This window comes from Elgaria multicarinata, chromosome 15, assembly GCF_023053635.1.
Source record: "Elgaria multicarinata webbii isolate HBS135686 ecotype San Diego chromosome 15, rElgMul1.1.pri, whole genome shotgun sequence".
Lineage (NCBI taxonomy): Eukaryota > Metazoa > Chordata > Lepidosauria > Squamata > Anguidae > Elgaria > Elgaria multicarinata.
Genome location: NC_086185.1, coordinates 25028842 through 25041456, shown reverse-complemented (window position 1 = coordinate 25041456; position 12615 = coordinate 25028842). Strand labels below are relative to the sequence as shown.

The 12615-nt window shown below is 51.5% G+C and overlaps 1 protein-coding gene across 3 annotated transcripts in view; it reads left to right on the top strand.

Annotated features, from left to right (window-relative positions):
- Positions 1 to 8828, top strand: part of MED12 (mediator complex subunit 12) — a 46485-nt gene extending 37657 nt beyond the window's left edge. The window contains exons 38-44 of one of the 3 annotated variants that reach the window (XM_063141918.1): positions 3334 to 3542; positions 3838 to 3918; positions 5143 to 5357; positions 5652 to 5811; positions 7332 to 7517; positions 7629 to 7710; positions 8435 to 8828. In XM_063141918.1, coding sequence (XP_062997988.1) covers positions 3334 to 3542; positions 3838 to 3918; positions 5143 to 5357; positions 5652 to 5811; positions 7332 to 7517; positions 7629 to 7710; positions 8435 to 8478 — 977 coding nt within the window. In that variant the 3' untranslated portion in view covers positions 8479 to 8828. Of the gene's footprint in view, positions 1 to 3333; positions 3543 to 3837; positions 3919 to 5142; positions 5358 to 5651; positions 5812 to 7325; positions 7518 to 7628; positions 7711 to 8434 lie in introns of all 3 variants that reach the window. The other 2 variants (XM_063141917.1, XM_063141916.1) reach the window with 2 other exon arrangements.
- The last annotated feature ends 3787 nt before the right edge of the window (positions 8829 to 12615 follow it).

The window sequence follows — 12615 nt, the reverse complement described above, 5'->3', positions numbered from 1 at the left end:
CCAGGAATGAATGAGGTTAACAAGCTGAAACTTAATCCACACAAGATGGATGTACTATTAGACAAGAATACTGGCAGTTTAGATGAGGTACTGGATGGAGGATGCATTAACCTGGAAGAGCAGATATGTAGCATCACTTTCTCCGGATGCTGAAGTGATAGCGATTATTAGGAGTACCTATTATCAGATTTGGCTGATAATCTGCAGCCTTACCTGGAGAAGGCAGGCTTGGCTTCAGTCATCCATGCTTCAGTTACCTGCAGACAGGATTACTGTAATGCACTCTATGGTTCCCCTCTATCTTTATTTATTTATTTATTTATTTATTACATTTTTATACCGCCCAATAGCTAAAGCTCTCTGGGCGGTTCACTATCTGGCACTACTTAGGCCTCATCTTGAGTATTGCATCCAGTTTGGGGCACCACGCTTCAAGAAGGATGCAGATAAGCTGGAGGGGGTTCAGAGGAGGGAAACGAGGATGATCAGGGGTCTGGAAACAAAGCCCTATGAAGAGAGACTGAAAGAACTGGGCATGTTTAGCCTGGAGAAGAGAAGTCTGAAGGGAGACAGGTTAGCACTCTTCAAATACTTGAAAGGTTGTCACACAGAGGAGGGCCAGGATCTCTTTTCGATCATCCCAGGGTGCAGGACACAGAATAACGGGCTCAAGTCACAGGAAGCCAGATTCCAGCTGCACATCAGGAAAAACTTCCTGAATGTTAGAGCAGTACGACAATGGAACCAATTATCTAGAGAGGTTGTGGTTTCTCCTACCAAGATGCAGCCAGACAGTTGTCTGTCAGGGACACTTTAACGTGGATTCCTGCATTGAGCAGGGGGTTGTACTCGATGGCCTTATAGGCCCCCTCCAACCCTATTATTCTATGATTCTATGATTTTACCTTATTTTAAACCCTTAGAATCGAGTCAATGTAAGGACCGATACCTCCCATATAGGCCTGCCCAGGAGTTAAGATCAACGCCCGAGGCTTTGCTCCCGATATCATCCTGGGAGATTTGGCGTGTGAGCACTGGAGACGGGACCTTCTCTGTGTGTTTTGCCAGAAATTGAAGACACATTTAATTTCAAGGGTTTTTTTTAGTGCATAAGACCTCATTTTATTGTTGCTGGTTTTAATGTATAATTTCTCTTACTCTTGCTACTACTAGGTTAGTGTTTTCTTTTGTTTTAAGTGTTGGCTGTATTTTGCAATGGCTTTTAGAAATTGTGTTTGCATTCTTATTGACTATATTATACGGTTTTATGACTATGTTGTAAGCCACTCTGGGTATTTTTAGTAGAAGACTGGGATGCATTATTGTTATTAATTTCAGTAGAATGTTTGGAGTTTTATTGTTTGTTTGCTTTTTACAATCTTATTTTAACAAGCCTGTGAGCTGACAGTGAGGGACTTTTCCAAGGGCTGAGCAGAAATTGGGACTCCACTCTCGGCTACAGCCCAGGACTCTAGCCCCTGCGGCCCACTGGCCTCCTTCCAAAGGCTGCAAATGCTTAAATATAGAACCACCCAACAATAGGCTTGACTTGAGAAAGCGTTCGTGGTTTGTCTGACGAGTTCAGAGAGCAGGATTTGAGAAGCGGTTCCCAGAGTAGCGCAGCTGCCTTTGTCTCTTGCTGCAGAAATGACGAAGCGTTCTGTGGCGTCTTCAAGACTGACCAGTTAGATCCGTGTGCGTGTTGGTGTAAGAAGGGACCGCCCCGAACTCAGCCCTGACCAGGCTGGTTGTGTGCATGTGATAGAAATCTCAAAAATGCTTTTTTTTTGTTTTTTTAATTTGACATAAACTTCTTTCCACCGAATAACAAAATGTCACAATATTTTTTGAGCTAACATAAATTCCTTTCAATAGGCTTTTTAGGCGTTTAACATGAATTTCTTTCAATAGGCTTTTTTAACATAAATTTCTTTCTATAGGCTTTTTTAACATAAATTTCTTTCAATAGACTTTTCGGCTTTTTTAACATAAATTTCTTTCAATAGGCTAACATAAATTTCTTTCAATAGGCTTTTTCAACATAGATTTCTTTCAATAGGCTTTTTCAACAGAGATCTCTTTCAATAGGCTTTTAGGCTTTTTTTAACATAAATTTCTTTCAATAGGCAAACATAAATTTCTTTCAATAGGCTTTTTCAGCATAGATTTCTTTCAATAGACTTTTAGGCTTTTTTTAACATAAATTTCTTTCAATAGGCAAACATAAATTTCTTTCAATAGGCTTTTTCAGCATAGATTTCTTTCAATAGACTTTTAGGCTTTTTTAACATAAATTTCTTTCAATAGGCTAACGTAAATTTCTTTCAATAGGCATAGCTTTCAATAGGCTTTTTTAACATAGATTTCTTTCAATAGGCTTTTAGGCTTTTTTTAACAAATTTCTTTCAATAGGCTAACAAATTTCTTTCAATAGGCTTTTTCAACAGAGATCTCTTTCAATAGGCTTTTAGGCTTTTTTAACATAAATTTCTTTCAGTAGGCTAACGTAAATTTCTTTCAATAGGCATATCTTTCAATAGGCTTTTTTAACATAGATTTCTTTCAATAGGCTTTTAGTTTTTTTTAACAAATTTCTTTCAATAGGCTTTTTCAACAGAGATCTCTTTCAATAGGCTTTTTAAACATGGATTTCTTTCAATAGGCTTTTAGGCTTTTTTAAACATAAATTTCTTTCAATAGGCAAATAGGTTACCGGTATAAATCAATCCTGTTTTCGCTGATTTTGCTTCTTCAGAGTTACACCAACCATAGGGATAATGCCATGGCCGAAAAGGCAGGGATTCCAGACATCATTCTTGAATGCTTAAAGCCCGGCAGAGAAACCTCAGATTTCTTTTCTTCTTACGGCGGAGTTGTGTGCCCTTGGCGCTCGACGCTTGCTATCCTTCATGATCCACTCCTGCCTCCTCTAATGTTGTTATTATTATTATTTATTTATTTATATAGCACCATCAGTGTACATGGTGCTGTACAGAGTAAAACAGTAAATAGCAAGACCCTGCCGCATAGGCTTACAATCTAATAAAATCATAGTAAAACAATAAGGAGGGGAAGAGAATGCAAACAGGTACAGGGTAGGGTAAGCAGGCACAGGGTAGGGTAAAACTAACAGTAGAAAGTAACAGTAGAAGTCTGCACAACATCAAGTTTTAAAAGCTTTAGGAAAAAGAAAAGTTTTTAGTTGAGCTTTAAAAGCTGCGGTTGAACTTGTAGTTCTCAAATGTTCTGGAAGAGCGTTCCAGGCGTAAGGGGAACGTAAAGTTGTGTGCGTGTAAAACACCCTCTTCCCTGCTCCTCCTTCCCTCCCTCCAGCTGGCCCTCGGTTGGATACTTCTCACCGCCAAGTGCGCATGCCAATGGGCAAACTGGTCCCAAGCCGCCCCCCTTACACCGGGGTCTTGCCGGCGGGCATGGGCGGCATGATGGGGATGGACCCTTCCTACAAGACCGCCGTCTACAGACAACAGCAGCCGCCGATCCCTCAAGGACAGCTCCTTCGCCAGCAGCTGCAGGCCAAGCTGGTGAGCCTCCGCCTGCGGCGTACCCCAAACTGCCTCGCATTCACAAGAGGGGGGGGGGACTGGGGCTCCACTTCCTTTCACTCTCTCCCCCTCGGCTCGCTCAGCCAGTCAAGCCCAGGGATCAAGACCTGAGCACGGATGCCTTAGGGGGGTTGCATGGTCCAGCTGGGAGGAGCTGGGGCGGAGGGGCGATTTGCAGCCACGGAACTGGGGCCGGGTTTGCAGCCGCCCTCCACCTGTGCTGCCTCTCCTATGGCCGCTGACCCTAGCTTGTCCCTCTCTGCTGCTTTTCCAGCAGGGCCAGGGGATGTTGGGGCAACCGCCCGTCCGCCAGATGGCGCCTAACCCGGCCTATGGTGCTGTGCAGCCGTCACAGGTAAGCCTGGGCAGGCACAGAGTCTGGGAAACCTGCCTCCACCCCACCCCTGCTCCCATCCCAAACCAGACTCTTCCTCCAGAGCCTTTGCCCCTCAGTTCAGAAAAGGAAAAGTTGGAATGGAAACAAAAAAATGGAAGGCACCGGCAGGTTCCCACCCACCCACCCCCAAATCCTGCATTGGCAGAGGACAGTGAGTCACAGAGACCTCCTACTGCTCCCACGCTCCGTCTGCCACGCTCCATTTCCTTGTTCCCGGACAAATCTTGTCCACTGGTTGAAGTCCGTCTCTGGTGACACGTTTAGACCAGTTTCTAGTCCAGTAGAACTGGACACCATTCCCAGCCAAGGAACCCTGGGTGCTGGGATTTCGGCGAAGGAATTTGTGATCTCTGGCAAAGGATTTCTGCAAGAACGCAGCAGCCCTTTTGGGGAGCAGCCAGGGCAGTTAAACTGGTTTCAAATCAAAGCAGGCAAAGCCTTTCCGCTCTGCTTCGCTCACCTTGTGCCATAAGCTTAAAACGACTAGAATTTTAATACGGTTCCAAAGCTGCCTCCTTGGCTCATGTCATGAGTTATACTTCCTGCTCCCCCCCCCCCCAACCTCCCCCCGGAGTCCGAAGTGACTGCTACAGGGGCAGCAATGACTGGTGCAATTATGGTGGACAGGGGCCTGCTTAGATTTCTGTGCCACCCCAAATAAACCCCCGGTGGGGGGGTGCATGTGGCTTTCTGGCTGTGTAACAGGGCTTCCAGCATATCCTGTCTAGCCTGTCAACTGGTGCACCTTGAACATCAGATGAGATTTCATTCTCTCCCTCCCTCATAGAATCCTAGAATAGCGGAATTGGAAGGGGCCTCTAAGGCCATGGAGTCCAACCCCCTGCTCAATGCAGGAGTCCACCTCAAAGCCTACCTGACAGATGGCTGTCCAGCTGCATCTCAAATGCCTCTAGGGTGGGAGAGCCCACTGCCTTGCTACGTCATTCATTCCATTGTTGTACTGCTCTAACGGTCAGGAAGTTTTTCCTGTTGTCCAGCTGGAATCTGGCTTCCTGTAACCTGAGCCCATGATTCCGTGTCCTGCACTCTGGGAGGATCAAGAAGAGACCCTGGCCCTCCTCTGTGTGACAGCCTTCCAAGTCCTTGAAGAACACCTTACACCGACCGCTCATTTCGGGCAGCCTGTGATGTAATGCTGGGCATCCCTTTGTTCCCCTGCAGGGCTACACCTCTTACGTCTCCCACATCGGCCTCCAGCAGCACCCCGCCCAGTCCAGCGCCATGGTCCCGCCTACCTACTCCAGCCAGACCTATCAGAACACACACCCCAGCTCCAATCCTGCCTTCGTTGACCCCGCCAGGCCCATGCAGAGACCCAGCGGCTACGTGCACCAGCAAGCCCCTGGTTACGGCCACACACTGAACACTGCACAGAGGTGATTTCTCTTGGGAAGGGGGGACCTGGCTGCGGGTGGCAGGGGGCGACTTGGTTGCATTTCCACAGTCCCTCCCAGGCAAGGATCTAGCTGCCCCCCCCCCCCATACACATGGATGGGGGAACAGAGGCACCAAGGACCTCTGTGCTCATGGGATGAACTGCGGAAGCCAGACTGCTGCCACTTCTAATCACGGGCAGCTGGAGGGGAGGTTTCCTTAGTGGCTGGGATGTTCCTTGACTTTGCTGCTCCAGGGTCCTCTAGCATCTGCTCCTTCCCTGTCTCCGCATGTAGGTTTCCTCATCAGTCAATGCCACAAACGCCCATGATGAGCGGGATAAACCACATGAGCACGCAAGGCGTCCCGTCGGGGATTCGGCCCAGCCAGCTCCTGCCGGACCAGCAGCAGCAGCAGCAGCAGCAGCAGTATCTGAGGCAGCAGCAGATGCTGAGGGTAAATGGGGCATGGCCTCCGCCCACCCCGTCGCTTTCCCATCTTGCCCGGGGGTTCTCCATCTCCTCTGCTCCCTCCTGCCTTTGCCCCCACAGAGATTCTGCTGCCTCTGGCCCTGGGCTCATTTGATGGGCACGTAATCTCAGGATTCCCAAGGTCGCCCTCTTCTCCAGCACATCTGTTTGTCCCTGTCCTAAGTTCCTTCCTGCCAACTGTCCTCCTCGGACCTCTCCAGGCATTGGGCCACGGAGGATGAGGTGGGGATTTTGGAGGTTTGCAGCAGGCGGCAGGGAAGCAACGGCCCTTGAGTAGAACCGGAGAACGACTTTGCCAGATCACGCCAAGAGACCTGTAGCCCAGTGTTCTGTCTCCACTGCCAGGCATCCCAATGGAAGCTCAGAAGCAGACCTAGAAGGCGAGAGCCTCCCTCTGCGGTTATCCCTATGGAGGCCCCGTTTAGCTCTCATGGCTAACAGCCATAAATAGGCCCAGCCTCCATGTCCTCCTCCTCTACCTCCTCCTCTTCCTCTTCCTCCTCCTCCTCTTCCTCCTCCACCTCCTCTCCCTCCTCCTCCTCCTCCTCCACCTCCTCTTCCTCCTCCTCCTCCTCCACCTCCTCTTCCTCCACCTCCACCTCCTCCTCCTCTTCCTCCACCTCCTCCTCCTCTTCCTCCTCCTCCTCCTCCTTTTCCTCCTCCACCTCCACCTCCTCCTCCTCTTCCTCCTCCTCCTCCTCCACTTCCTCTTCCTCCTCTTCCTCCACCTCCTCCACCTCCTCTCCCTCCTCCTCCTCCTCCTCCACCTCCTCTTCCTCCTCCTCCTCCTCCTCCTCCTCCTCCTCCACCTCCTCTTCCTCCTCCTCCTCCTCCTCTTCCTCCTCCACCTCCACCTCCTCCTCCTCTTCCTCCTCCTCCTCCTCCTCTACCTCCTCCTCCTCCTCCACTTCCTCTTCCTCCTCCTCCACCTCCTCCTCCACCTCCTCTCCCTCCTCCTCCTCCTCCTCCACCTCCTCTTCCTCCTCCTCCACCTCCACCTCCTCTTCCTCCTCCTCCACCTCCACCTCTTCCTCCTCCTCTTCCTCCTCCACCTCCACCTCCTCCACCACCTCCTCCTCCTCCTCTTCCTCTTCCACCTCCTCCTCCTCCTCCTTCTCCTCCTCCACCTCCTCTTCCTCCTCCTCCTCCTTGTCCTCCTCGTCCTCCTCCTTCATCCTCCTCCTTCAAGGCCACCTTAGCTTCAAGGCCCGGTTTCACATGGAAAGGTTAGCGGAGGCTGGTGGGTCCGGTGTCGGCAGGGCAGAGAATCTGCTCCAGGCTTCGCACCATCAGAGTTCTGACTGAAACCCAGAGCAGATGTGGCAGCCTGGCCTGGCCTCTCCCTCCCTCCCCGCCCTCTTCAGATTGTGTCTGCCATCTCCTTCACTTTCCACGCGCCCAGAGTTTTTCCACGTGCCCTGATTTGTGCCTGGCCAGCCTTGTTGAAGCTACCCATGTGTGTGTGTGTGTCTTTCGTAGCAGCAGCAGCAGCAGCAGCAGCAGCAGCAACAGCAACAGCAGCAGCAGCAGCCGCCTCAACAGCCGCCGCCGCAGCAGCAGCCCCAGCAGGCGCCCCAGCAGCAGCCGCAGGTCCCCACCGTGCCTCAGCCCCAAGCCCAGGGCCAGCCGCCCGGGCTGGGGATGCAGGCGCTGGCTCCGCAGCAGCCGATTGTAAGTGTGTGCCGGGGCTCCTCGTGGACGCAGCCGATGCTCTCCCCCCACCCCTACTCCCCGGTTGTGCAGCCTCCCTCCTTAACGCCCCCCCTCCTCCTCTCTGCGCAGTTCCAGCGGCAGGGCCTCCAACAGACGCAGCAGCAGCAGCAGACGGCGGCCTTGGTCCGGCAGCTCCAGCAGCAGCTTTCCAGTAAGGCCTGAGTCCCTTCTCCTCCAGCACCCTGGGCACGGCGCGGATGGAGGATTGGGGCAGGGGGAGGAAGCCAGGCCGTCCCCAACCTCCCCGGGAGTCTCCGGGCAGCACCTTTGGGAAAGTTCAGGACAGGAGGGAGGGAGAGAGGGCAGGCAGCTGTGTGCGGAACCCAGGGGCCGTCCTCAATCAGTCCACTCCTACTGGCTGCTGCCCCCCCCCCATTTCTCACCCCCAGCTGTGCCTGGCATAACAGGAAGGGAAACTAAACTCCTGCCCTGGCTAGAGATATAGGCAACCCAATGACCTAGGGAGGTGGGTGGCTTCTCCCACACTAGAGGGATTCAAGAGGCAGCTGGACAGCCATCTGTCAGGGATGCTTTGGGGTGGATTCCTTCATTGAGCAGGGGGAGTTGGACTCCATGGCCTTATAGACCCTTTTCAACTCTGCCATTCTATGATTCTGGGCCCCGTCTTGGGTAGAGTCCCTTCTGTGACAAAATCCCCACGACCGCTTGCTGCAGCTTCACCACACGTCCCTTCCCCTGAAGGAGCTGCCCTGCCACATCCCAATGGAGCCGGGATGAATCCCCAGCCCTCCCTCACATCTGGAAGGCCCCAGGCTGGGGAAGGGTGGGTTGAACCCTGGCCACACCCTTCAGCCCTCTTAGTCTCTGAGCTGCTGCTGGTTCCTAGCTTCTAACTCTGTGTTTGGTCTGAACAGATACCCAGCCCCAGCAGAACAGCAACCCCTTTGGACGGTATTGAGGCCCAGCCAGGGAAGAGGCCGTGCGGTGGACTCAAGGGGGTCTCGGCCTGGGGCACCTTCCGCCCCCCCCCCCCCGCCCCCAGGAGTGCCCCAACATCCGGGGCAAGGGAAGGTTTTATCATGCTGAACGAGTGTTTTTAATCTCCACTTTCTACCAGTGTTTCCAAATCCTGTGTGATTGCTAGTCTCTCCCTTCCCACTTTGATTTCAGGTTTTAATAAGTTTTTAGTATTTTTGTTAAAATAATGACAAAAAAAACAAATTGTAAGATTTTATACTTTATTTATACCGGATGAAACCCTGTATCACAGATGTCCTGAAACAAATACAGAGAACATACTTTCCAGAAGGGTACGTATGTTTGAGTGTTTATAGGTAGGGTGGAGGGACGGGGCAGGGGGCTGTGGGAGCAGCACCCCACCTTTCCAGGTAACTGTCTATAAACTGAGATGGAAGCAATCAATGCTGAAGCAGCGCAAACACAGCCTCTTTCCCAAATCTTTCTCCAGGCATGCTTATGCTAAGATAGGGTGACCATATGAAAAGGAGGACAGGGCTCCTGTATCTTTAACAGTTGTATTGAAAAGGGAATTTCAGCAGGTGTCATTTGTATATATGGAGAACCTGGTGAAATTCCCTCTTCATCACACCAGTTAAAGCTGCAGGAGCTATACCAGAGTGACCAGATTTAAAAGAGGGCAGGACACCTGCAGCTTTAACTGCTGTGATGAAGAGGGAATTTCCCCAGGTTCCCCGTATATACAAATGACACCTGCTGAAATTTCCTTTTCAATACAACTGTTAAAGATACAGGAGCCCTGTCCTCCTTTTCAGATGGTCACCCTATGCTAAGACCAACCGTTCGTTATTACAAATGAAGGAAACATTTCGTTTTTCTTGGGGCAGAATTAGGAGCAGACACACAGCTGAGGATCAAATGAAATGTTTCCCCTTTGAGCTGGTGGGAGGTGGGTAGCACGTGCCCCGTGTGTTCTTTGTTTACTTCTATCCTTTCGGTGGAAAAACACAGTGCAGGTGGCTTGTCATCAGCAGAATACAAAACAGTAGGAATTGTAAGAATGAGAGACACAATTGGCTTTGGAGTGAAATGAGGAAAAGGATGGAGCAGCCAAGGAAGGGGGTAGAAACGCAATCGAATCTACAAAACTTCAGCAGGTTTAAAATACCCATGTCTTTGATGCTCACCAGAAGGCAAACAGAAAAGTGGTTTTGCAGGCCTCTCTGGAGGGGACGTTCTACAACCTGGGTGCCACCACCAAAACAGGCCTGCCTTATGTTCCCACCTACTGTGTTTCGTTCAGGCAAGGAAAACAGCCGTCACCTCTTATGTATTAAAACCCCACCCATAACATTTAGAAGACAATTTCTGACCTCTGAGCAAAAGGAAGGGTATCGGTTGATGGAGAGAGGTGTCCTGAAATGGGTAAACTGGAGTTCGGCCGTTGATTTCTAAGGCACGTTTGGCAGATCCCTTGAGGCCCCATGTTCTGCCCTTCTCTCTTAGCTGGCAGCTCATAATACAGAGTTACTTGGTGCAGCTGCCTGCGTGGGCCTCGCACTCCAGCGTCAAACGTGGCATTTTCCTTCGTGTCTTGGGCAACTGGTTACTTGAATCAGGGGAATGTGATGGATTTAATTCATTCTTAATTCTGACCCATTTCCAGATGCCACACTCATAAATGTGCTGGGTGTTTGTGGGTGGAATGTAGATCCCAAGGATCAAGGGGATGCGTCACACAGGCAGAGTGGCGTTCCTTGGTAGCGTAGACGATCCTGTGCTCTTCTGGCTTAAATGGGAGGGATGAATATCTCTAGGACACCATGATCTAACGCAAGGCAGGGCAGCTCCGGATGTTTTGGCCTTCAAATCCCATCCGCTCTACCCGGCATACCTGAGCTAACGGCCAGGAATGCTGAGACGTGTAAGCCAAATCATCTGGAGGGCCACGAGTTGCCCATCCCGCATCAAATGGCTTCGGAGGTATCGCTTGTGTTGGTGCGTGTCTGCATGGGTCAGGGCAGGGGGACATCTGGGTGGAAAGATGGGTCCAGTTGCCCGCCTTCCTGCACCTCCAAACCCCAAGGACGCCACGGCTTCGGGTTGCAGGGCTGTTCTCTTGAGTTGCATGTAAGATGGCTGGGTCCGCAGCCCAGTCGCAGCTGAACAAGACAGACTCCTCTGCTAACGAGAGGGGACAGCCCTTTGCAGAGCTGCTTCCTAGGCACATCCCAACCTGTCCTGTTCAATTAGCTTCCAGGGCCAAGAGCAGCCACCTCTGCTGCCTGGGCTCCAGCACACCAGCCCCTTCTGCCAGTGAAAGCCGCCAGCCCCTTGTGCGGTTGGTAATGGGGCCAGCCTGAGCCAGGAAAGGCATTCTCCGGGGCAACAGGGCCTGGGAAGAGGGCCTGAACAGCACAGCGTCTCTTTTAAGAGCTTCCCCCCCCCCCCCCGTCCCTGCTGCCACCACCTCCCAGGTATCAGCCAAAAAAAAGACGGGGTGCATCAACCTTGCAACATTGGCTCAAGGGAAATCTTGTGCTCACCTCCAGCAATCAAAATTCAGGGGCGCTTTGATGAAGCGCGTTTCCTTTGGAGGAAAAACCTTGGAGGTTTCATGGCGTCTGGGGAATGTTTTCTTTGCCAGAGGTACGGGTTGAACTGAATTTGCGAGAGTGCAGAAGCTAGCCAGGGGGGGCAGGACACGCTGCTCCCCAGAACCCCTTGGTCCTGGCCTCTGCTATTCATACTATTTAGGTCTCTCTGCATAAGGGATACTTGTTTCTTCTGAGCCGTCCTGTAGCACGCAGGATCACAGAGTGTGACTAGCTTGCAAATGCCCTGTTCCACCTGGCCTGGTGACTTCACGGCTTGCCTGCCGGGAGGCGGTGGAAGGTAACGCCAAAGGCCGTACAAGCCATGCAAGGTGTCTTGGAGGGGCTTTGCTCCATCAGTCTGGCAATGCTCCATCTCTGGCCCTGATGTAGCCTCCGGGGGAGCAACAGATCTTGCAGCCCTTGGCCCAAGACCAGGCCCCGTCCACCCCCAGTGCCTTCCCACGGCTCTTGCACCACAGTCGTTTCTGTGCTCTCCGCTGAAGGAGTGATCAGGGCAGCCCGGGGTTGTGTCTGCCTGCTGAGCCACTCTACCTGTGGCTGGATGGGTTCCCAGTGACCTATGCTCAACTTCCAAACAAGCCAGGTGGGGGCATGTTCACAAGCCAAGGATGAAAAGAGAGTCCGTGGCCACCTTCCCCTTCTGTCCTTCGAACGGGAGTGTTTAAACAAAGCTTAATCTAACTAACCCACAGGAGCTAAGCCGGATTTCAGCAACCCAGATGAACTAATCGGGATTTAACTAACCCACCAGAGCTAATCTAGGCTAACTATCCCATGCTAGCTAATCCAGGCCAACTAACAGCTGCCTCCTCAGCTGGCCAGGTTCCAGCTTCTGAATTCTCTCCTCCCAGCTTGCGGCTTCTCTGGGTTTATGTAGATCAGTTTCAGTTGCTTGCTGTGTTGAGGTTTTCAGGAGCAAGGGAGCGTTCCTCTCTCTCCCAACGCAGACTCAGTCTTGTTTCACCGTACCGTTAGAGTTGGGAGTCAAACAGTCCTGGGTCCCAGGGAAACCTGAGGAGCTCCTTGGATCCTCACCTTTCAGGGCTAAAGGTGAGCAGGAAGTTATGCTTTCAGTGCTGGGAGGAAGCCTCTCTTTCATTCCACCTGTCGAATGGAAAGACAGTGGCTGCTGAAGTGGGCGGGGAATGTCCCAATACCCTCTCGTTCATCGCGTAATGGGCCCTGGGGCTTAGAAATGACTAGTGGAGCTCAGCCCTCTGTGCTTCTAACTACACCACTACATAATTCAAGAAAACAGTTTAGATGTGCTTAAGGAAGTAAGCCCAGCCACGTTAAACGGGGTCTCTATGTCAGACTGCATGTGAGGACACAGAGACCCCTGTGAGGACTCATGCAAGCGGTGTATCCCCTGTGCAATAGTGAAGTGAAGGGCCAGCCTTTGGTCAGATGTCTGGCTAGATGTGGGCAGGAGACGGGGTCAACAGAAACTTGGGAAAGAGGGCAATTGAATTCTGATGTGCTCCTCAGCCCCCAATTCA